This window comes from Pleurodeles waltl, chromosome 8, assembly GCF_031143425.1.
Source record: "Pleurodeles waltl isolate 20211129_DDA chromosome 8, aPleWal1.hap1.20221129, whole genome shotgun sequence".
NCBI lineage: Eukaryota > Metazoa > Chordata > Amphibia > Caudata > Salamandridae > Pleurodeles > Pleurodeles waltl.
The window spans coordinates 1432048945-1432074895 of record NC_090447.1 but is presented as its reverse complement, the minus strand read 5'-3'; the positions used below and the strand labels follow the sequence as shown (position 1 = coordinate 1432074895).

At 49.7% G+C, this 25951-nt stretch overlaps 1 protein-coding gene across 1 annotated transcript in view; it reads left to right on the top strand.

Annotated features, from left to right (window-relative positions):
* Positions 1-25951, top strand: part of BRWD1 (bromodomain and WD repeat domain containing 1) — a 1722898-nt gene that overhangs the window by 928282 nt on the left and 768665 nt on the right. The window contains exon 20 of the mRNA XM_069202575.1: positions 18505-18592. Coding sequence (XP_069058676.1) covers positions 18505-18592 — 88 coding nt within the window. The remainder of the gene's footprint in view (positions 1-18504; positions 18593-25951) is intronic.

The following is a 25951-nucleotide window of genomic DNA, read 5'->3' as shown; positions in this document are numbered from 1 at the left end:
CCAGGTGTCCCTCCACTAAGACGGTATACGCCTGCTGTTGGAAACGCTTTGTAAATTATTGTACAGAAAGATCTATTGATCCTCTTTCTGCTTCCCTCTTTGACATTCTTCTCTTTATCTTATCCGTTTCCCAGCAGGGTTCTGCCTTGGGCACTCTCAAAGGCTATTTTTCCGCATTATCGGCGTTCCTTCGGGTACCTGATAAGCCGTCATTACTCAAATCACCTATTGTACATAGATTTCTCAAAGGGCTTGTGTAGGAAGTTGGCTCTGTATATACTATCTCAAAGTAAGAGATAGCGTGTACAGAGTCCAAGGGTTCCCCTTAGAGGTAAGATAGTGGCAAAATTAGATAATTGTAATGCTCTATTTTGTGGTTGTGTGGTCTAGTAGTAGGCTTATCAGAGGGTAGTGTTAAGCATTTGTTGTACACACACAGGCAATAAATGAGGAACACACACTCAAAGACTTACTCCAGGCCAATAGTTTTTTTATATAGAAAAATATATTCAATTTATTTTTAGAACCACAAGTTCAAGATTTGAAGTAAATACATAAAATGCAAGGTACTCCACACAGGTAAGTTAGGAACTTTGAATTAGAGCAATAGCATACACAGTTTTAGTGAAAATGGCAATAAGCTATTTTAAAAGTGGAGAGAGTGCAAAAATAAACAGTTCTTGGGGGAGGTAAGTAATAGTTAGTTTTTCAGGTAAGTAAGGCACTTACAAGTCTAAGTTCCTAGGCATAGGCAGCCCACTGTTGGGGGTTTATGGCAACCCCAACGTTACCACACCAGCAGCTCAGGGCTGGTCAGGTGCAGAGGTCAAAGAGGTGCCCAAAACACATAGGTGCCTATGAAGAACAGGGGTGCTCCGGTTCCAGTCTGCCAGCAGGTAAGCACCCGTGTCCTCGGAGGGCAGACCAGGGGGGGTTTTGTAGGGCACTGGGGAGAACACAAGTAGGCACACAAAACACACCCTCAGTGGCACAGAGGAGGCCTGGTGCAGTGTGCAAAGCAGGAATCGGGTTTTGTATAGTATTCAATGGAGGGACCCAGGGGTTACTCTGGCGGTGCAGGCAGGGCACAAGGGGGCTTCTCAGGCCAGCCACCGACTGGGCTAGGCAAAGGATCGCCTGGGGGTCACTCTTGCACTGAGATTCGATTCCTTCTGATCCTGGGAGCTGCGGGTGCAGTGCTTGGTCCAGATGTCAGGTTCCTAGTTACAGGCAGTCGCGGTCAGGGGGAGCCTCTGGATTCTCTCTGCATGCGTCGCTGTGGGGGTCCTGAGGGTTCGTCTCTGGCTACTGACAAGGTCGCAGTCGCCTGGAAGTCCTCCCTGTGGTGTTGGTTCTCTGGAGCTCGAGCCGGGGGCTTCGGGTGCAGAGGGAGAAGTCTCACGCTTCCGGCGGGAAGAGTGAGGTCTTTAGAAGTTGGAAGAAAGTTGCAAAGTTGTTGCTGTTGTTGAGCAGAGGCGCTGCTCATGAGAGTTTCTTGGTCCTTTAGTTCAGGGCAGTCCTCTGAGGCTTCAGAGGTCGCTGGTCCCTGTCAGATGCGTCGCTGTTGCAGGTTTTCGAATCAGGAGACAGGCCGGTAGGGCTGGGGATAAAGCAGTTGTCGTCTCTGCAGGGCTTTCAGGTCAGCAGTCCTTCTTGTTAAGGTTGCAGAAATCGGATTTCCTGGGTTCTGGGGTGCCCCTAAATACTGAATGTATGGGTGTGTTTAGGTTAGGAGGGCAGTAGCCAATGGCTACTGTCCTGGGGGATGGTTACACCCTCTTTGTGCCTCTCCCCTGAGGGGAGGGGGGCACATCCCTAATCCTATTGGGGGAATCCTCCAATCTCAAGATGGAGGATTTCTAAAGGCAGGGTCACCTCAGCTCAGGATAACTTAGGGGCTGTCCTGACTGGTGGGTGACTCCTCCTCGTTTTTCTCATTATCTCCTCTAGCCTTGCTGCCAAAAGTGGGGGCAGTGGCTGGATGGGCGGGCATCTCCACTAGCTGGGATACCCTGTGGCGCTGTAACAAAAGGGGTGAGCCTTTGAGGCTCACAGTCAGGTGTTACAGTTCCTGCAGGGGGAGGTGAGAAGCACCTCCACCCAGTACAGGCTTTGTTCCTGGCCACAGAGTGACAAAAGCTCTCCCCATGTAGCCAGCAACTCATCTAACACTAGAAGTCGGATTGGTATTCAGGGGGCATCTCTAAGATGCCCTCGGGCGCTTTGTACAATACATTGCACACTGGCATCAGTGTGCATTTATTGTGCTTAGAAGTTTGATAACAAACTTCCCAGATTTCAGTGTAGCCATTATGGAACTGAGGAGTTTGTGTTTGAGAAACTCCCAGACCATACACTCTTATGGCTACCCTGCACTTACAATGTCTAAGGTTTTGATTAGACACTGTAGGGACATAGTGCTCATACACATATGTCCACACCTGTGGTATAGTGCACCCTGCCTTAGGGCTGTAAGGCCTGCTAGAGGGTTAACCTACCTATGCCACAGGCAGTGTGAGGTTGGCATGGCACTCTGAGGGGAGTGCCATGTCGACTTAGTCATTTTCTCCACACCAGCACACACAAGCTGTGAGGCAGTGTGCATGTGCTGAGTGAGGGGTCCCCAGGGTGGCATAAGACATGCTGCAGCCCTTAGAGACCTTCCCTGGCATCAGGGCCCTTGGTACCAGGGTACCATTTACAAGGGACTTATCTGAGTGCCAGGGCTGTGCCAATCGTGGAAGCAAAGGTAGTTTAGGGAAAGAACACTGGTGCTGGGGCCTGGTTAGCAGGGTCCCAGCACACTTTCAATCATAACTGGCATCAGCAAAAGGCAAAAAGTCAGGGGGTAGCTGTAGGAAGTTGGCTCTGTGTGCACTATTTCAAAGTAAGAAATAGCATGTACAGAGTCCAAGGGTTCCCCTTAGAGGTAAGATAGTGGCAAAAATAGATCATTCTAATGGTCTATTTTGTGGTAGTGTCGTCGAGCAGTAGGCTTATCAGAGGGTAGTGTTAAGCATTTGTTGTACACACACAGGCAATAAATGAGGAACACACACTCAAAGACTTACTCCAGGCCAATAGGTTTTTATATAGAAAAATATATTTTCTTAGTTTATTTTAAGAACCACAGGTTCAAGATTTACAAGTAATACTTCAAATGAAAGGTATTTCACTCAGGTATTCTAGGAACTTGAAAAATCACAATAGCATGTACAGTTTTGACAAAAATGTCAATAAGCTATTTTAAAAGTGGACACTGCAAAAATCAACAGTTCCTGGGGGAGGTAAGTAATTGTTAAGTTCACAGGTAAGTAAAACACTTACAGGGTTCAAAGTTGGGTCCAAGGTAGCCCACCGTTGGGGGTTCAAGGCAACCCCAAAGTTACCACACCAGCAGCTCAGGGCCGGTCAGGTGCAGAGGCCTAAGAGGTGCCCAAAACACATAGGCTTCAATGGAAACAGGGGTGCCCTGGTTCCAGTCTGCCAGCATGTAAGTACCCGTGTCCTCGGAGGGCAGACCAGGGGGGTTTTGTAGGGCACCGGGGAGACACAAGCAGGCACAGAAAGTACACCCTCAGCGGCACAGGGGCGGCCGGGTGCAGAGTGCAAACAGGCGTCGGGTTTTGTATTGGAATCAATAGGGAGACCCGGGGGTCTCTTCAACGATGCAGGCAGGCACGGGGGCTCCTCGGGGTAGCCACCACCTGGGCTAGGCAGAGGGTTGCCTGGGGGTCACTCCTGCACTGGAGTTCGGTTCCTTCTGGTCCTGGGGGCTGCGGGTGCAGTTTTGGCTCCAGGCGTCGGGTCCCTTGTTACATGCAGTCGCGGTCAGAGGGAGCCTCTGGATTTCCTCTGCAGGCGTTGCTGTGGGGGCTCGGGGGGGTCGTCTCTGGTTACTCACAGGCTCGCAGTCGCCGGGGAGTCCTCCCTGAGGTATTTGTTTTCCGCAGGTTGAGCCAGGGGCGTTGGGTGCAGAGTGGAAAGTCTCACGCTTCCGGCGGGAAACATGGAGTCTTTAAAGTTGCTTCTTTGTTGCAGAAAGTTGCAGATGGTTGAACAGAGCCGCTGTTCACGGGAGCTTCTTGGTCCTTTGGGTGCAGGGCAGTCCTCTGAGGCTTCAGAGGTCTCTGGTCCCTGTTGGATGCGTCGCTGTTGCAGTTTTCGTCGAAGTAGGGAGACAGGCCGGTGGGGCTGAGGCCAAATCAGTTGTCGTCTTCGTCTTCACTGCAGGGCTTCAGGTCAGCAGTCCTTCTTCTTTAGGTTGCAGGAATCTAGTTTCCTAGGTTCTGGGGGCTCCTAAATACTGAGTTTAGGGGTGTGTTTAGGTCTGGGAGGGCAGTAGCCAATGGCTACTGTCCTTGAGGGCGGCTAGACCCTCTTTGTGCCTCCTCCCTAATCCTATTGGGGGAAATCCTCCTTTTACAAGGTGGAGGGTTTCTAAAAGTAAGAGTCACCTCAGCTCAGAAAACCTTAGGGGCTGTCCTGACTGGGGGGGGGGGGGTGACTCCTTATTTTTCTCATTATCTCCTCCAGCCTTGCTGCCAAAAGTTGGGGATGTGGCCAGAGGGGCGGGCATCTCCACTAGCTGGGATGCCCTGTGGCGCTGTAACAAAGTGGGTGAGCCTTTGAGGCTCGCCGCCAGGTGTTACAGTTCCTGCAGGGGGAGGTGAGAAGCACCTCCACCCAGTACAGGATTTGTTCCTGGCCACAGAGTGACAAAGGCACTCTCCCCATGTGGCCAGCAACATGTCTGGTGTGTGGCAGGCTGGCAAAAACTAGTCAGCCTACACTGGAAGTCAGGTATGTTTTCAGGGGATATCTCTAAGGTGCCCTCTGGGTGTATTTTACAATAAATTGCACACTGGCATCAGTGTGCATTTATTGTGCTGAGAAGTTTGATACCAAACTTCCCAGTTTTCAGTGTTGCCATTATGGTGCTGTGGAGTTCGTGTTTGACAGACTCCCAGACCATATACTGTTATGGCTACCCTGCACTTAAAATGTCTAAGGTTTGGCTTAGACACTGTAGGGGCATAGTGCTCATGCACTTATGCCCTCACCTGTGGTATAGTGCACCCTGCCTTAGGACTGTAAGGCCTGCTAGAGGGGGGACTTACCTCGACTTAGCACATGCACACTGCTTCACAGCTTGTGTGCTGGTGGGGAGAAAATGACTGAGTGAGGGGTCCCCAGGGTGGCATAAGACATGCTGCAGCCCTTTAGAGACCTTCCCTAGCATCAGGACCCTTGGTACCAGGTGTACCAGTTACAAGGGACTTAGCTGAGTGCCAGGGTTGTGCCAGTTGTGGAGACAAAGGTACAGTTTAGGGAAAGAACACTGGTGCAGGGGCCTGGTTAGCACGGTCCCAGCACACTTTCAAATCATAACTTAGCATCAGCAAAGGCAAAAAGTCAGGGGTAACCATGCCAAGGGGGCATTTCCTTACAGTAGCCATGCCAAGGAGGCATTTCCTTACAGCTTGTACATATGTTTGCCCTTATGCCCTTTTTTATGTCCCGAGGGACTTAAATCTAGTTCTCACATTTCTCATGTGTGCTCCCTTTGAGTCCTTACATAACTGTCCCCTCCGGCTACTCACCATCAAGGCTGCCTTCTTAGTGGCAATAACCTATTCCAAGTGGGTGAGTGAGATGCAGGCTTTCTCATCTAAGCTGCCGTTATCTTACCATGTTTCCACCTAAGGTGGTAATTACAACTTGTGCCTCGTTCCTCCCCAAGGTGGTGACCCCATTTCCCTGGGGTCAAAAACCACACTGCCCACCTTCTTTGCTCCACTGCATTCCTCTAAAGAAGAAGGTCGATTCCACCGGAGCGTTGTTGTTCTACCTTGAACACACAAGAGTTTCTGGTGGGAGACCAACACCTTGTGGGGTATATGGGAGCAAAGAAGGGTCGGGCAGTGCAGAAACAAACCATTTTGTATATGCACTGGCCCAGAAGCAGCCTCCTGAGGCCTTGAGGGCTCATTCCACCTGGGGCAATGCTGCTACCACTGTGCTAGCAGGAGGTGTTCCAGTTCTGGATATCTGTCAGGCAGCAACGTGGGCATCCGTGCACACGTTTGCAAGACACTACTGCCTTGAAACTCAGATGTGTAGAGACTTGGATTCACGTTGGATTCAAGATGGCAGAATCAAGTGGCAACCTGGAGGAGCTCTGTGCACCACCCCTGGGGTGGTGATGGACAGGATAGTGGTTACTCCCCTTTCCATTGTCTAGTTTCGAGCCAGAGCAGAGACTTGGAGGTCCCTGATCTGGTGAAGACAGGTTTATGCAAGGAGGGCACCAAATGTGCCTTTCAAAGCATACCTGTGGCTTGGGTGAGGCTACCTCTTCCAAGCCAGGTAACACCTATTTCCCAGAGAGAGAGTTACCTCCCTCTCCCACAGGAATTCCTTTGTTCTGCCTTCTGTCTGAGCTGGTCAAGCAGCAGGAGGGCAGAAACCTGTCTGAGGGGTGGCAGCAGCGTGGGTTTCTCGGAAAATCCCAAAAGATCAGTAGGAGCAATGTCGGGGGTCCTCTAAGTAGCCCCCAGAGTGCATGGAATGAGACAGCCAATACTGGCAACAGTTTTGGGGTATGATCCAGTACATGGTAAAATGGCTTCCCCGCACTTAGAAGTCCAGTGTAATGGAGCTGGAGTTCATATGGTCACCTCTGCTCATGCAGGGGTGCTCTCACAAACAGGGTCCTACTCCTTGCCCTCTGGACCCAGGTAGGAGGGCCTACCCTAGGGGTGACTTACAGTGACGTGGTAAAGTGACCTGTAGTGAAAAGGTGCATGCACCTTTTTACGCAGGCTGCAGTGGCAGACCTGCAGACGCATTTTGCATGGGCTCCCATGGGTGGCATAATACATGCTGCAACCCATGGGGAACCCCTAGTGCCCCAATGCAGAGGGTACCTAGGTACCATATACTAGGAACTTACATGGTGGCACCAGTATGCCAATCGTGGGGTGTGCAAAGTCCTAAGCAACCACATTTTGAGGGAGAGAGCACAGTCACTGGGGTCCTGGTTAGCAGTATCCCAGTGAACACAGTCAAAACACACTGACATCAGACAAAAATGGGGTTAACCATGCCAAAAAGAGGGTACTTTCCTAAAGGTGGGTCACTGCAGTTAGTGTCCAACCCCCTTACTGGGTTACTTAAGGGGTACCCTAAGGGTGGGACCCTAGATATGTCTGCAAGACTTTAGGAACCATCTGCAAGTCTCCTCTGCAAGACACTTCTGCAACCTGGACACCGGAACCACTGCTATTCTTCCTTGGAACCAGGAGCAAGACTGTAACCAGTAGGACAGAACCTAATGCAGCTATGTTTCCAAGTTCTGCAATGACTTCTGCAACCCTGTGACTGTGCATCCTTTTGAGTCACTGGAACGCTTCCTGCACTTAGGAAAGCAAGAAAGATTCTCCTTTAGAGTGAAGGAGTCACTCCGCAACATTCGCAGGCACTTCAGCGACCATGACCAGCTGGTGGACCCTGCTGTCCCACGGACTTTCCAAGGGTCTGCAACACAAGTGGTGGTTCTGTGGCTCTCCAGAGGTCTAACCTATCTTTCTTGGAAGTGGGAAGTTATTTGTCCTTCGCTGGCGCTGCTTGACAGAACACCTTTGCACCACGTCTGCTTGTCTTTGCCAAGGCTTGTTGGCTTTTCAGTCCGAAGACATCCAAGCTTCAAGAAGCCCCAGCCTGCAGCTCTCTCCAGCTCCAAGAACGACGTCCTCTCTGCAACTTGTGCAAATTGGGCTTCCCTCTTTACTGTGCTGCTGAGGCCTCCCTATGACTCCCTGTGCCTGCTGCCATTTAGTTCTACTGGGGGCTCCAATGCTTCCTGCTGGCTCTCCTGCTTGCTGATGGCTGGCTGTGAGCTACCTGCCAAGGTTGGGTTACCTGGACCTTGCTGCCTCCCAAAATCCTGTAAACTCAGTACAACATTTCTTTGCATTTTCCAAGGCTTTGTTGGTGGTCCCCCTGCCCCCTCTGCATTCTGATGACTGGCGTTGGACAGATCGTGGACGACTTCTGGGATCCTCCTGCATCGCTTGGACTCCACAGCTTCACTTCCCCGTCCACCCTCCTGCCGGTAGCATCACCGAGTAGGCTAGGTATTGCCCTTCTGGACCGCCTGGGCACCTCAGTGTGGTTTGGCCTCTGTCCCCTCTCTCCCTAGGTCCTCTTCTACCTGAATCCACTCCTTGGTTTTACCGACCTTGTCCATGGGTCGTGACACCAGCTGGACAACAGAGGTCCCCGTTGACTTCGGTGGGACGTTCCGACACGACTTAACCCCTATACAAGATGTAGGTACTCCACTGTTCTGGGTATCCATGGGTTGGGACACTATTGAACCTTCTTTGCTCCAACAGATTTCCTCGGGGTGCTGTGAGAAGAGTCCTAAAACGCAAAAACCCCAACCGCAACTTCCCCATGTTAGCCTGTGGACACTGACCCGAGATTTCTATTCTGTACCCGGGCGTCCTGGGAATCCTTCCTACTCACTTTTGGGGTTTTAGTACTTTTCCAGTCCCAAGTGTCCTTGGGTGGTGGTGTGGGTTGGGAGTGACTTTTGCATTTCATTTTTTTTTTTTTAGTATATGGTTAACCCCTCCGCCCACCCCCCCATCCATTAAGGCCCGTGTTATTTTATGTCTTTACTTACCTGTTGCTAAGTATATTTTTGTAGGAAATATAGCACAGTTAGTGCTAGAGTGTGTTTTCTAATAAATATTGCATATTTTTCTAACACTAGCCTGGTTCTTTCCTGTGTGTGTGTACCACTGACTGACCTGTGTGGTATTTGCAACCTCTTTACATCCTCCTTGATAAGTGTTAGCTGCTCTCCACAGCTACCCTTATGAGAGCTTTGGTTGTCTAGTGCCGCCTATACTATCACTAAGAGTTGGTTGGACTGAGCACAGGGTGCCTCACCTGTTGGTGTACACCATATACTGAGGCAGCCTCCTTCACTTATCTCAAGTTAATTCTTCATGCCACTGTAAAAAAGTACTGACCTAATTGTCACTCAGCACTGCCTGGGTATCCTCTCTAGTCGGTTGGGCCACCTGGACACGGGCTGTGGGCGACGTGTGCAGTGTGGTCAGGACTCACGGATCCGGGGAGGCTCTGAAGTCCTTTGATGTAGATTCTTCTTGGACTGGGCCGCTGTCCATGGGAGTTCTTGGTCCTCTGTCATGCAGGCAGTTCTCTGGAGGCTTGGCAGAGGTCGCTGGACCCACAGGATGAGTTGCTTTCTTTTTCAGGGCTTTTGAAGCTGGAGAGAGTCCGGTAGGGTTGTGGCCAGGTCAGTTTTCGTCTTCCGTCTTCTCTGCTGGGATTTCAGCTAAGCAGTCCTCCTTTCTTCTTTCTTCATGTGAGGTCGCCAGGAATCTGACAAACTGGTTTCAGGGGAGCCCTTGAATCCTGGATTTAGGGGCATTATAGAGGTCAGAGGACAGTAGCCCATGTCTACTGTCCCTGGGGTGGCTACACCCTTCTTGTTTCCACTCCCTTTGCGGAGGAGTACACAAACTTAACCCTGTTGGTCCTGTCCTCCAAACTAAGATGGAGGTTTCTGCAGGGAGGGTGTCACCTCAGCTCTGGACACCTTAGGGGTGGTCGTAGCTGGAGTGGTCACTCCTCTCTGCCTTCCCTAATTTTCCTGCCAGACTTGCCTCCAAAAGTGGGGCTTTGTCCAGTTGCGGGCAACTCCACTATCTGGAGTGCCCGGGGGCACTGTAACATGAGGCCTGAGCCTTTGAGGCTCACCGCCTGTTGTTAGTTCCTGTAGGGGGGGAGATGTGAAGCACCCCCACCCAGGGCAGGCTTTGTTTCTGGCCACCGAGAGCACAAAGGGACTCACCCCATGTTGTCAGAAACTTGTCTTTAAGTGGCAGGCTGGCAAAGACCTGTCAGTCCTACACTAGCCATTTGGCCAACATACAGGGGACATCTCTAAGATGCCCTCTTTGTGCATTTTTCAATAAATCCTTCACTGGCATCAGTGTGGGTTTATTGTGCTGAGACATTTGATACCAAACTTCCCAGTATTCATGAAGTCATTATGGAGTTGTGGAGATTTTTTGGCCTCCCAGAAAATTGTGAAAGTAAGCATGGCTCATGTATCACATTCCTGGAGGACTGGATACTGCGAGCTACAAAAATCGCCTTCACTAACAAATTTGTATTGGAGAGAGCTCACCGTGTCCCATCCTACCAAAATCTCCAAACGTCTACACTGAACTCTTCTAGACCATTAATATGCAAATCTCTTCGATAACATGTTGAGACAGAGCTAGACTAAATCTGCAAACACAAATTTATCACCTGGGAAGGCCATCTGATTACTGTTTCACAGGACTAATCCAGACAAATAGTCCAAACCAGAAAAGGATGCCTGGCACTCTGACTGAAACTACGAAATATGAAAATTCCTTTTTCGTTCTCAGGCCCTGCTAGACTCTGCATTGTCTACAAAGGATTGCCTCACATGTTCTATGACCACCATGACTTGCATTCTGTAGAAAAGTAACTCTTTTTGGCGTTGTTGCCACCACTTTTTTCCTGTTTATCAGTGTGTTTAAATTGTTTTCACTGGGAGCCTGCTAATGAGGACCCCCAGTGATTGTGCTCCCTCTCTTCTAAATGTGGTTGTTTGGGTATCCTTTACACCCTAGAATTGGCACACTGTTGTACCGCTGTAAGTCCCTCATATATGGTACTTAAGTACCCAAGGCATTGGGGCACCAGGGATCCCCATGGGCTACAGCATCTGTTGTGCCCCCCATGGGAGCCCATGCAAAATGCGTCTGCAGGCCTGCTATTGCAGCCTCTGTGAAAAGGTGCATTCACCCTTTCACTGCAGGTCACCACACCAGGTCACTGTAAGTCACCCATATGGTAGGCCGTCCTAGCCCAGAGGACAGGGTGCAGGTACCTGTGTTATGATGGCATCCCTGCATGAGCAGAGGTGCCCCTATTAACTCCAGCTCCATTATACTGGACGTCTTAAGTGTGGGGAAGCCATTTTCCCCGTGTACTGGACACAGGTCACCACCTGTGTCCAGCTACATAATGGTAACTCCTAACCTGGGCGTGTTTGGTATAAAACATGTCGGAATCATACCCCAGTGCTGTTGCCAGTATTGGTTATATGATTACATGCACTCTGGGGGCTCCTCCTCCACATTGCTCCTACTAGTCTTCGGCGTGTTCCGGGCAGCCCGCTCTACTGCCGCCCCTCAGACAGTTTTCTGCATTCCTGCTTCATGACCAGCTCAGGCAGAGTAAGGCAGAAGAAAGGATTTCCTAGTGAAGAGGGAGGTAACATCCTCTCCCCTGGAAATACGTGTTACATTGCTTGGAAGGGGTAGCCTCCCTAAGCCACCTGTATTCTTAAAGGGCATATTTGGTGCCTCACTGCGACTCCTGTGCCTGCTGCCTGTGAGGTGCCTATGGGGGCTGGATCCTCATCTTCAGACTCTTCTCACTGCTGAGGGTCACCTGGAACTCCCTTCTGAGGGTTGAGTCTCCCTGGACCTAGTGCTGTAATAAAGTATCCTTTATTTTTGCAACACTTGTGTGATTCTTTCTTGTGACTGTTATTGTCTGAGTACTGTGGTATTGCAAGTGCTTTACATTCCTCGTGAATAAGCTTTAGCTTCTCGCCGCAGTCAGCCCTAGAGATCTTCTGCTATCTGGCCACCTATTAACTATCAGTAAGGGTTGCCTGGACTCAGTATAGGGTGCTACACCATAGTATACACCATAAACTGAGCCAGCCTCCTGCAACCAGGAGCAGAGTCCACCCCAGCTGGGGCCAATCCTAGGGTGCCCAGAGCTGAGGTGAACCCCTCCTGGCAGAATTCTCGATCTTTTTGTGGAGGGTGTTAGCCAATAGGTTAAGGAATGTTCCTCACTCCTGAAGGGGGTGGGCACAGGAAGGATGTAGCCACCCTCAGCGTCAGTAGCCATTGGCTACTGACCTCTGTAACGCCCCTAAATCTAGTCTTTAGGGGCACCCCTGAACCCTGCTCTTCAGATTCCTGGTGAACTTAAAGAAGGACTGAAGATCCAAACCAGCAGAGAAGACTCCAGATGACAACTGACCTGACCCGAGCCCTATTGGCCTGTCTGCAGCTTCAAGACTCCTGCTACAAAAAGGCGACACACCCGGCAAGACCAGTGACCTCTACAAATCCCAGAGGCACTGTCCACATAGAAACCTCTAAAAAGGACTCCAAACCCTCCTGAATCCGCAAGTCCTGTCACTCTGCACCCACCGCCCACGGCCTGAGTCCAGGTGGCCCACTGGTCTAGAGAAGGTCCCCAGGCGATTCGGACCGCTAGTCCACTCTGGGTTGACCCCTCATGACCAACACCACAACGCATGCAGCCTTAATCCTGAGGACCCACCTGACTGCGACCGGCTCCAGTGAAGATTTCAAGATGCCTTAAGATACCACTGCACCTGCATCCCCCTGGCTTTTGGGAAATTAACTGACAGTCCAGCAACGTCCAGTGGGCTCTCTACTTACCTCTCCATCGCTTGGTTTTCTTCAGGCGACTCCCTGGACAACACCTGCAGCATCTTTGTGACCCCCGGGGTTCCCTTATAGAAAAGCACCGGGCACCCGATGCTGTGTTTTGACCCTGCACCTGGCCTTCCGTGTGCCTCTGAGGGTGTGCGTTTTATATGCTGTATTTGTCCCCACAACCCCCCCGGTGCTGATCTAAAGCTCCCATGTTTATGCCCTGAAGTTGCAGGTACTTACCTGCAAGCTGTTTCTAAGTGCCCCCTGTCTGCCTCTGTATTCCATAAGGCCCCCAACACCAACTTTGATCTCTGCGGCTGGCCCTGCGTTGCTGGTGGTGCACCCTTGGTGTCTTTTTAAATTTTGCCCTGTAGATACCTTAACCCCCCGAAGACTGGGGTCGTATGTTGAGTACTTAACCTGCAAACTGTTGTTACTTTTCCTCCCCTAGGACTGTATTGCTTTCTATGAAAATTGCACTGTCTACTTTTGAAATTGAAAAGTATTACTTACCTGAAAACTGTTTTATCTGTGCATTCTAAATAAAGTGCATTTGATAATTGAAAGTGATATATTCTTAACACTGTAGTTACCTGCAACAAGGATCCTTTTGGTTCTAGAACTAAAGTAGCAAAGTATATTTTTTGATGCATAAACATTGGCCTGGAGTTAGTCATTGAGTGTGTGCCTCATTTCTTGACTATATGTACAACAAATGCTTAGCACTACCTTCTGGCAAGCCTTACTGCTCGACCACACTACCACAGAAGAGAGCATTAGTATGATCTGCTTTAGCCTCTGTAAAGCCTTTAGGGATCCACTGGACTCTGTTCACAATATACCTTACTTTGCTATAGTATATACAGAGCCAGCTTCCTACAGACGCATTCTCATCCTCCAGCTTTCACACCCCTCGCAAGCTCCGCAGTATCTTCAGGTGGCTCCCAGCAGACAGCAGAAGTACCCTCAAGCAGGCCCTCATCACCAGCAGACTGGACTACGGAAACACGCTGTATATGACCCTCAGCACGCCTCCTGAAGAGACTCCAGACAATACAGAACTCAGCTGCAAGACTCGTACTCCACCTCACCAGAAGGGCCCACATCATAACCTAACTCATGGATCTAAACTTGCTCCTGATTCACAAGAGATGCTAGTTCAAGATGCTGACCCATGCCTGGAAGGCCCTTCTGGGAAATTGCCCCTTTTTGACATGGTTACCCCCCACTTTGTGCCTGGTATCTGATGTAATTTCGACTGAAAGTGCACTGTATTTCTGCTATCCAGGTCCCCAGTGCCAGGTCTTTTTCCTCAAAACTGCACATCTGTTTCCCCAATTGGCATAACCTTTAGCACTCTCTGTAAGTCCCTTGTAAATGGTATCCCTGGTACCTAGGGCCTGAGGTACTAAAGAGGGGCTGCAGCACGAATTGTGCCACCCTAAGGGACCCATCACCAAGCACATAACAGGCTGCCATTGCAGGCTGCATGTTTTGGTGCAGACAAAAGTGAAAACACGAAATGGCACACAGCCTGTGTGCCATGTCCCCTTACACTGCATGCAATATATGTAAGTCACCCCTCCACCAGGCCTTATAGCCCTAAGGCAGGGTGCAGTATATTATATGTAAGGGCATATCTGCATGAGGAGATATGCCCCTTGTAAGGAAATGCTTCTTTGGTATGGTTACCCCCTAACTTTTTGCCTTTTGTTGATGCCAGTTATGATTGCAAGTGTGCTGGGATTCTGCTAACCAGGCCCCAGCACCAGTGTTCTTTCACTAAAAAAGTACCATTGTTTCCACAATTGTCACACCCCTGGCACACAGATAAGTCCCTTGTAAAAGGTACCCCTAGTACCAAGGTCTTTGTGGACAGGGAAGGTCTCTAAGGGCTGCAGCATGTATTATGCCACCCCGGGGACCCCTCACCCAATACACGCACACTGCCATTGCAGATTGTGTGTGTTGGTGGGGAGAAAAAGGCAAAGTCGACATGGCATCCCCCCTCAGGGTGCCATGCCCACAACCCACTGCCTGTGGCATAGGTAGGTCAACCCTCTAGCAAGCCTTACAGCCCTAAGGCAGGGTGCACTATACCACAGGTGAGGGCATAGCTGCATGAGCACTATGCCCCTACAGTGTCTAAGTCCATTCTTAGACATTGTAAGTGCAGGGTAGCCATAACAGTATATGGTCTGGGAGTCTGTCAAACACGAACTCCACAGCTCCATAATGGCTACACTGAATACTAGAAAGTTTGATATCAAACTTCTCAGAATAATAAAACCACACTGATGCCAGTGCTGGATTTATTAAACAATGCACACAGAGGGCATCTTAGAGATGCCACTTGTATTTTACCCAATCCTTCAGTGCAGGGCTGACTGGTCTGTGCCAGCCTGCCATTGAAATGAGTGTCTGACCCCCTGGGGTGAGAGCCTTTGTGCTCTCTTAGGCCAGAAACAAAGCCTGCACTGGGTGGAGGTGCTTCACATCACCCCCCTGCAGGAACTTTAACACCTAGCAGTGAGCCTCAAAAGCTCCGGCTTCGTGTTACAATGCCCCAGGGCACTCCAGTTAGTGGAGATGCCCGCCCCCTGGACACAGGCCCCACTTTTGGCGGCAAGGCTGGAGGAGATAATGAGAAAAACAAGGAGTCACCACCTACCAGTCAGGACAGCCCCAAAGGTGCCCTGAGCTGAGGTGACCCCTTCTTTTAGAAATCCTCCATCTTAGTTTTGTAGGATTCCCCAATAGGAATAGGTATGTGTCCCCCTTCCCTCAGGGAGGAGGCACAAGGAGGGTGTAGCCACCCACAAGGACAGTAGCCATTGGCTACTGCCTCCCAGATCTAAACACACCCCTAAATTCAGTATTTAGGGGCATCCCCGAACCCAGGAAATCAGATTCCTGCAACATACAGCAAGAAGTAGTACTGCTGACCTTAAAGCCCCTCAGAGACGACAACTGACTTGGCCCCAGCCCTACCGGCCTGTCTCCAGACTCAAAGAACCTGCACAGTGACACATCCAGTGGAACCAGCAACCTCTGAGGACTGCCCTGCACCCAAAGGACCAAGAACCTCCCGAGAACAGCGGCACTGTTCAGAAACAGCAACAAACTTGCAACTTTGAAACAACTTTAAAGAGACTCTCACTTCCCGCCAGAAGCATGAGTCTTCACACTCTGCACCTGATGCCCCTGGCTCGAGTCCAGGACAACGAACACCGCGGAGAGGACTCCCAGGCGACTCCAACTACATGGACACCCTGAGTCGACCTCCCTGCACCCCCACAGCGACACCTGCTTAGAGGATCCAGAGGCTCCCTGTGACTGCTTGGTAACAAAGGAACCTGATGCCTGTGCCAAGCACTGCACCTGCAGCCCCCAGCACCGAGAGCAACCACCTACCAGTGCAGGAGTAACCAGCAAGTGGCCCTCATCCTAGCCCAGTTGGTGGCTGGCCCGAGAACCCCACCTGTGCCCTGCCTGCATCGCCAGAGTGACCCTTGGGTCCCTCCATTGCCTTCTGGCGCAAACCCGAAGCCTACTTTGCACACTGCACCCGGCCACCCCTGTGCTGCTGAGGGTGTTTTGTGTGTCCCCTCCCCCCCCCCCCCCCCCCCCCTCCAGTACTCTGCAAACCCCCCCTGGTTTGCTGGTACTTACCTGCTAGGAGACTGGAACCGGAGCACCCCTGTTCTTCATAGGCACCTCTGTGTTTTGGGCCGGTCCTGTGTTGCTGGTGCGGTGGCTTTGGGGTTGCCTTGAACCCCCAACGGTGGGCTGCCTATGTCCAAGAGACTGACTGTGCTTTACTTACCTGAGAAAACTAACCAAACTTACCTCCCCCAGGAACTGTTGATTTTTGCACTGTGTCCACTTTTAAAATAGCGTATTGCCATTTTAACTACAACTGTGTGTACTACTGTTTTAAATCAGTCCTATACTTACCTGTGTGAAGTACCTTGCATTTTATGTACTTACATGAAATCTTGAATATGTGGTTCTAAAATAAATTAAGAAAATATATTTTTCTATAGAAAAACCTATTGGCCTGGAGTAAGTCTTTCAGTGTGTGTTCCTCATTTATTGCCTGTGTGTACAACAAATGCTTAACACTACCCTCTGATAAGCCTACTGCTCGACCACACTACCACAAAATATAGCATTAGTATTATCTAATTTTGCCACTATAAACCTCTAAAGGGAACTCTTGGACTCTGTGCACACTAGCTCTCACTTTGATATAGTATATACAGAACCAATTTCCTACACTGTCAGTGGGCAGAGGTCACTTCCCTACACCCGATTGGCTATTTTCCTTCCATGCAAGATGGAGGAAAATGAAATGGAGAGGTCACCTAGCATGAAACACTTTAGTGGTGACACAGGCTGGGGCTGACCTCTCCTCCTTTCCTTTGTGTGGTTTCCCTTTGTTGCTCCTGCCAAAAGTGGTGGTTTGCAATGGGGGTGGCCATCTACTGTTAGCAGCAGGCTTGGAGGTCGAGTTTCGAGGGCTGTAGGCCCTTTGAAGCTCGCTAGCAGGGCAGTATGCATTCCTGAGGGAGGGAGTGTTTGCACCTCCACCCAGAAAGGGATTTGTACTTGGACCCAGAGAGCAAGATCTCTCAATTCAGGCTTCCAAAATCTTGTCTGGTGGTGGCAAGCTGGTTGTGACCATCCAGCAACCATGCCAGGGTAGTTAGCTTTTTCATGGGGCACCTTTTTCTAGGGTGACCCCTGGGTACATTTAGTAATAAATCCAGTACTTGTATTAGTTTGGATTTATCATTCTGAGTTGTTTGATATCAAACAACCCAGAGTTGAACTGTAGCCATCATGTAGCTGTGAAGCTCATACTGACCAGTGTCCAGCACATGCATTTACAATTGCTGCTCTGCTCACTTACTATGTCCCAGGTTTGGCAAGGACACAGTAGGGACATATTGCTCATGCATCTATGCCCACACATACACATACAATATAGTGCACCCTGCCTTGGGGCTGAGAGGTCTGCTAGAGAAGTGACTTACCTATAGTGAATGCAGTGTGTAGTGGACAGGGCACACAGGTTGTGTGCCATGTCAAGTTTGCTTTTTTAGCATTGCATCAGAACACTCAGCCTGCAACTGCAGTGCTGGGTGCTTCTGGGTGCATGGCTCTAGAGGGTGGCACAATCTGTGCTGCTGCCATCAGGGGCCTACCCTTAGTACCCCATGCCCTGGGTACCTAAGTACCTTTTACCAGGGACTTATAATGACAGTGTTGCCAAATGTTCCAATGCATCTCAACAGTTTTAGGGAAAGAGATCTGGCCCAGGGACCCTGAGCACCAACAACTTTGAGAATACATCAAATACCAGGCAAAAAGTGGGGGCTTACCATGACAAAAGAGACCTTTTCTCACACTGCAGATTCCTTACAGAATCGCCCATCCCCCCAGCACTGCTGACAGATTTATAGCGCTAAGTTTGCTCCCTTTCAGGGCCCTTGTTTGGATACACATTTATCAGTTCACTTCATGGCTTTGCACTTCTGGCGTGAAAAGTAACGACGTCTGCACACCTGGGTGGCATGAATATAGGTGAAAGCGATGTCACTTCCAGCACCACTGCGCAGAACCGAGCGAAGTGACCCGACGGTGCGCATGGGTACTGCTCACTCAAAAAATCTTATGGATCCAGTCTGACGCCTGGGAAATTCAAAGGTAAGGCATCTGCAGCTATTGTCTCTACCAGAGAATGCGTTACCGAAGTAAGTAACTTGTTCAACATCACCTTCCGTACGATATGGTCATTCATTAAGTGTTCCCTATTAGTGTGCGAAGTGTTTTATTGGCAATGTTTTAATCCAGATACAATGCAGTGGAATTGATTTGTGTGATTTCCTTTGAAACTAAATTGGATTTCACAATTTGGTGCTCACTTATTTTATAGACCACAAGAAGAATATAGAATTTCAAAAGGGGAGGAAGAAAAAGTATTTTACATGGCTGAGAAGAAAAGGAAACCACATTTGTATATGGTAAGAAAGTACCTATTTAAGGACTATCTGCATGCTTATAAGAATTAAGAGGACAAGTCCTCCTGACACGTTCTTAATAGATGCCTTCAGCTGGAATGTTAACCCTCTCTTAGCAGTGTTCTGAAAACCCTATAAGAAGTAGCTTAAAAAAAGTTTAACAATAACATTCCATTCTTGTTTCAGCAGACTGGTTAGACCTTGCTGTATTTACTGATGGCAAAGCTATAGCGGGATTAAAGACACTTAGTTCTGCACTATGTTTGATATATCTCTTTAGATCCTACTTGTTCCAGTCCTGCCCATGAGATTCTTAATACCAGTGATGGATTTGATGTAACCTTTTGTCCCTGCCTTTGTAGGAGTTTCTTGACCTTTTTAATTCGAAGGAAGGTCCATTTTGAAAAGCATTTATTGGGATAGAGACTTCTAACCGCAGATTCCTCACTTCTGTAAATATTGCCCAGGTGTCAGATTGTATCTGGAAATGTTTGAGTAGCACGTATTCTTACCAATAGGTTGTGTCCCGCAGCTGCCAGTTCTTTAATTCCATATCACCAGATATGGATCCGAAACTACCTTTAGGAATCTGTGTTGGGAGCTGGGTTCTGGTTGCAGTACCCTTAAGCCTCCCCTCACCCCTCCCTCTCCCCCCCCCCCACACACACACACACACACACACACACACACACCTTTTGCCTGTTTTTTAGAAACAACTTCGACCAAACTGTGCACTGGGTTCCTGCTAATTAGGTGCCAGTGTTCCTTCCCTAAAACAAGACACTTTGTCAAGTGATCAGGCCCTTCAGCACCCTATAAGTCCCTAGTAAAATGGTACTTAGGGCATGGGTACTGAAGAGCACCCCTCAGAGCTGCAGCACCACGTGTGCCACTCTGAGGTACCCAGCACCAACCTTATGCAGACTGCCATTAGAGGCTCCATGGCAATGTGCTCCCAAAATTGAAAACACAGCATGGCATACAGCCTGTGTGCCATGTCCCCTAACACTGCATGCAATATATGCAATTCACCCCTCTAGCAGGCCTTACAGCCCTAATGCAGGGTGCATTATGTTCCATGTGAGTGCATATATGCATGAGCAGATATGCCCCTGCTATGTCTGTCGATTCTGAGACATATAAAGTGCACAGGTAAGCCATTTTAAGTGCATGTGCTGGATGCTGGTCACTACTACTTCTCCAGCTAAGTTGATGTTTTTTTCTGAATCCTGGGATGTTTGTTATCTAACATCTCAGAATAATAACCCCTCGCTGACCCGAGTTATGGAATTATTATAAATGCAGGTGCCCCTGAAAACCTACCAACTACTGGTTTGTTGACTGACTGGTCCTGGCCAGTTCAGCCACAATAGACGTGTTTCTGGACCCCTAAGGTGAGAGTCAGTGCTCTTGAGGGCCTGAGTCAAAACCTTGTACTGGGTAGAGGTGTGCCCTTCTCTCCCAGGCAGCATGGACATTCCACGGTGGGGAGCTTCAATGGCCTTGGCGTCTTTCAAATGCTACTCAGGTCTCTTCAGATGTCGGAGATGAACAATCCCCCCTGTACTGACTCTAATTTTGTTGGCAGCACAGGCTGAAATATTAATTAAATTAGGAGGAGTGCCCTCTTCATGCCAGTCCCACCCCTAAGGTAGATGAGCTAAAGTGGACCCCTCATTTCAAAATTCTCCATCTTACTTAGAAACAATTATGCCACTAGGGTTATGCCCACTTGCCAAAGGATGAAGTCACCCTGAAGGTGGGTAGCCCATTGGCTACCGCCTGGCACTCCCTGTAATGCCCCTAAGTTGAGTATTTAGATGGTACCGTTGAAACCTAGAACTCAAATGCAGACAACCTAAGAAGACCTGGACAAAGAAGAGTTGCACCGCACAAGATTGGAAGGAGCAGCAGCTGACCTGGACCCAGCCCCTCTGGCCTCCCTGCTGACCTCAAAGAATCCTCCCCAAAAAAAGCTGACTTGTCCACCTTTAATAAGGACCCGAGTTTCCTGTGGACAGAGGACTACCAATGCAAAAAGAAAACTCCATAGAAAATACTTTGCAGCTGCTGGACTCCGGAAACCTGACACCAGAGTGAACACTACACCTGGCATCCACAATCCGAGGTGAAGCCAACCAATGGTACCAAGGTGGGTCCCCAGCTGCCCAGAGACTGAGTCCAGACTGTTATCACCCATCTTGGCCTCTACCGAGACACCTGCAGCCTCTGCACGCAGGCCCCCTCTACCCCTGGCCTGTAGTGAGAGAGAAATCCGACAGGCTCAGCAACCACTTCACCATGACCGCTGATCCCTGCTGAGGTGAGTCATCTGTGCCCACGACATCCCCCGGGTCCTAGCAAATCCAGTCCATCCCTGACGGACTACCCCACGACACCGGCAGACTTAACTTACAGGACCCCCTGACTGCGAGTGCTCACAGACTTGAAAATCAGACACCTAAGTACACGCCTACTTCCATCACCCCTCGGCACAGGAGAAGAGGACCAACGGTGCACCTACATCTCGAGCACCCCAAGTCTACTACCATCCTGCTTGTTGTCCCTGACTGGTTTCCTAGCCAGGGCCTGCAGCCTGCAGCCTGCCTTCACGAGGACCCAACTCCCAGAGGAAAGCATTGGGCACCTTACAACTTACTGCATTTCTGCACCCGACCTGTTAGTGTGGTTCTGATCAGTGCCCAGTACTTATTTTAACTCCCTGAGATTAGCTTTGTAAGTCGTTGTTAAGCCTGTGTTTGCTGAATATTGTTTTCCTCTGTAGGAATTTTGTGCTTAACTCTACTAAGCGGATTGCAAAGTTCTTGGGTTTGAAACATATACAAAAATAATAATTTTTCTAAATTGGTCTCAGATTTATTAATTGACAATGTGTCTCATTTATTGCTTCTGTGAGTACAACAAATGTTTAGGACTACCCTTTGAGAAGGCCTACTGCTCACCCACACTACCACAGATAAAGCATTAGTCCTATCTACATTTGCCTTTGCAATACTGAGGAAAATGGCTCCCTGTTGCAGTTACCCCCCACTTTTTGCCTGATATTGATGCTTAATTGACTGAGAAGTGTGCTGGGACCCTGCTCACCAGGCCCAAGCACCTCCACAATTGGCACAGCTCTGGCACACAGATAAGTCCCTTGTAAAAGGTACCAGTGATATCAAGGGCCCTGTGACCAAGGAAGGTCCCTAAGGGCTGCAGCATATGTTTTGCCACCCTAAGAGACCCCTCACCTAACAAATGCACACTTCCATTGTAGATTGTGTGTGTTGGTGAGGAGAAAAAGGCAAAGTCGACATGGCATCTCCCCCAGGATGCCATGCCTACAAAATACTGCCTGTGGCATAGGTAAGTCACCCCTCTAGCAGGCCTTACAGCCCTAAGGCAGGGTGCACTACACCACAGGTGAGGGCATAGGTGCATGAGAAATATGCACCAACAGTGTCTAAGTCTGTTCTTAGACATTGTAAATACAGTGTGGCCATATTCGGTATATGGTCTGGGAGTTTGTCAAAAGGAACTCCACAGCTCCATAATGGCTACACTGAATACTGAGAAGTTTGGTATCAAACTTCTCAGAATAATAAACCCACACTGATGCCAGTGTTGGATGTATTACAAAATGCACACAGAGGGCATCTTAGAAGATGCCCCCTGTATTTTACCCAATCCTTCAGTGCAGGACTAACTGGTCAGTGCCAGCCTGCCACTGAGATGTTTCTACCTACCGGCCTGTCTCCAGACTCAAAGAACCTGCAAAGCGACGCATCCGACAGGGACCAGCAACCTCTAAAGCCTCAGAGGACTGCCCGGAAGCAAAGGACCAAGAAACTCCAGAGAACAGCGTCACTGTTCAAAAACAGCAACAACTTTGCAACTTTTTCGCAACTTTCAAAGAACTCACTTTTCCCGCCGGAAGCGTGAGACTTCACACTGCACCCGACTCCCCCAGCTGCAACTCCGTGAGTAACCTGAGACGACCTGCCTGCACCCTCACAGCGATGCATGCAGAGAGGATCCAGAGGCTCCCCCTGACCGCGACTGCCTGGAACAAAGAACCTGACACCTGGACAAAGCACTGCACCCGCAGCCCCCAGGACCAAAAGGAACCGAACTCCAGTGCAGGAGTGACCATCGGACGACCCTCTGCCTAGCCCAGTTGCAATATATGCAAGTCACCCCTCTAGCAGGCCTTACAGCCCTAATGCAGGGTGCATTATATTACATGTGAGTGCATATATGCATGAGCAGATATGCCCCTGCTATGTCTTTCGATTCTGAGACATATTAAGTGCACAGGTAAGCCATTTTAAATGCATGTGCTGGATGCTGGTCACTACTAGTTCTCCAGCTATGTGATGGTTTTTCTGAATCCTGGGATGCCCCCCTGTGCCCTGCCTGCACCGCTAAAGTGACCCTGGGTCCCTCCATTGATTCCTATTGACAACCCAAAGCCTGTTTTGCACACTGCTGCACCCGGCTGCCCCTGTGCCGCTGAGGGTGTGTTTTGTGTGCCTACTCCCCCCCCCCCCCACCCCCCCCCCCCACCCCACCCCAGTGCTCTACAAACCCCCCCCCAGTCTTCCCTCTGAAGACGCAGGTACTTACCTGTTGGCAGCCTGGAATCAGAGCACCCCTGTTCTTCATAGGCACCTATGTGTTTTGGGCCCTCAATTGACCTCTGCACCTGACTGGCCCTGTGTTGCTGGTGCAGTGACTTTGGGGTTGCCTTGAACCCCCAGCGGTGGGCTGCCTATGCCCAAGAACTTGAACTTGTAAGTGCCTTACTTACCTGAAAAACTAACCAATACTCATGATTTTTGCACAGTGTCCACTTTTAAAATAGCTTATTGCCATTTTAACTACAACTGTGTATGTTACTGCTTAAATTCAAAGTTCCTTACTTAGCTGTGTGGAGTACCTTGTATTTTATGTATTTACTTCAAATCTTGACTCTTGTGGTTGTAAAAAATAAACTAAGAAAATATATTTTTCTGTATAAAAACTATTGGCCTGGAGTAAGTCATTGAGTGTGTGTTCCTTATTTATTGCCTGTGTGTGTACAACAAATGCTTAACACTACCCTCTGATAAGCCAACTGCTTGACCACACTACCACAAAATAGAGCAGTAGAATTATCAAATTTTGCCACTATCTTACCTCAAAGGGGAACCCTGGGACTCTATGCACACTATCTCTCACTTGGAGATAGTATATACAGAGCCAACTTCCTACAAATACCATTTGGGGATCCACTGGACTATCTGCACAGTGTACTTCATTCTAGTGCACTATATAGCAGCCAGCTTCCTACATTGATGGAACAGTGGTGGGGTCTGCGACTTTGCATTTGCTGATCCCATTTGGTCAATAGGTGACTACACAAATACATCCAAAAATTACCTTCAGATAAATTGCATTTTTGAATTGGGTGTTGTAAGAAAATGGCTCCCTGTTGCAGTTACCCCCCACTTTTTGCCTGATACTGATGCTGACTTGACTGAGAAGTGTGCTGGGACCCTGCTAACCAGGCCCCAGCACCAGTGTTCTTTCACCTAAAATGTACCATTGTTTCCACAATTGGCACACCCCTGGCACACAGATAAGTCCCTTGTAAAAGGTACCAGTGGTACCAAGGGCCCTGTGACCAGGGAAGGTCCCTAAGGGCTGCAGCATATGTTGTGCCACCCTAAGGGACCCCTCACCTAACACATGCACACTGCCATTGCAGATTGTGTGTGTTGGTGGGGAGAAAAAGGCAAAGTCGACAAGGCATCCCCCTCAGGATGCCATGCACACAAAATGCTGCCTGTGGCATAGGTAAGTCACCCCTCTAGCAGGCCTCACAGCCCTAAGGCAGGGTGCACTATACCACAGGTGAGGGCATAGCTGCTTGAGCAATATGCCCCTACAATGTCTAAGTCTATTCTTAGACATTGTAAGTACAGTGTGGCCATATTAAGTATATGGTCTGGGAGTTTGTAAAAAAACGAACGCCACAGCTCCATAATGGCTACTCTAAATACTGGGAAGTTTGGTATCAAACTTCTCAGAATAATAAACCCACACTGATGCCAGTGTTGGATTTATTAAAAAATGCACACAGAGGGCATCTTAGAGATGCCCCCTGTATTTTACCCAATTGTTCAGTGCAGGACTGACTGGTCTGTGCCAACCTGCTGCTGAGAGCCGAGTTTCTGACCCCATGTGGTGAGGGCCTTTGTGCTCTCTGAGGACAGAAACAAAGCCTGCTCTGGGTGGAGGTGCTTTACACCTCCCCCCTACAGGAACTGTTACACCTAGCAGTGAGCCTCAAAGGCTCAGGCTTCGTGTTACAATGCCCCAGGGCACTCCAGCTAGTGGAGATGCCCACCCCCTGGACACAGCCCCCACTTTTGGTGGCAAGTCCAGGGGAGATAATGAGAAAAACAAGGAGTCACCACCGACCAGTCAGGACAGCCCCTAAGGTATCCTGAGCTGAGGTGACCCTGCCTTTAGAAATCCTCCATCTTGATTTTGGAGGATTCCCCCAATAGGAATAGGGAGGAGGCACAAAGAGGGTGTAGCCTCCCTCAAGGACAGTAGCCATTGGCTTCTACCCTCCCAGACCTAAACACACCCCTAAATTCAGTATTTAGGGGCTCCCCAGAACCTAGGAGAATAGATTCCTGCAACCTAAGACGAAGAAGTACTGCTGACCTGAAGCCCTGCAGAGAAGACTGAGACACCAACTGGTTTGGCCCCAGCCCTACCGGCCTGTCTCCACCCTTCGAGAAAAACTGCAACAGCGACGCGTTCCCCAGGGTTCAGCGACCTTGGAAGCCTCAGAGGACTACCCTGCATCTAAAAGGACCAAGAACTCCCGAGGACAGCGGCCCTGTTCCAAAGAAACTAAAACTTGCAACAAAGAAACAACTTTTAAAGGACTCCGCGTTTCCCGCCGGAAGCGTGAGACTTTCCACTCCGCACCCGACGCCCCCAGCTTGACCTGCGGAGAAACAACACTACAGGGAGGACTCCTCGGCGACTGCGACCCTTTGAGTAGCCAGAGTTGGACCCCCTGAACCCCACAGCGACGCCTGCAGAGGGAATCCCGAGGCTCCCCCTGACTGCGACTGCCTGCTTCAAAGAACCCGACGCCTGGTAAAGACACTGTACCTGCAGCCCCCAGGACCTGAAGTATCCGACCTCCAGTGCAGAAGCGACCCCCAGGTGGCCCTCTCCCTTTCTCAGGTGGTGGCTACCCCGAGGAGCCCCCCTCCCCTTGCCTGCCTGCTTCGCTGAAGAGACCCCTGGGTCTCCCATTGAAACCTATTGCAAGCCCGACGCCTGTTTGCACTC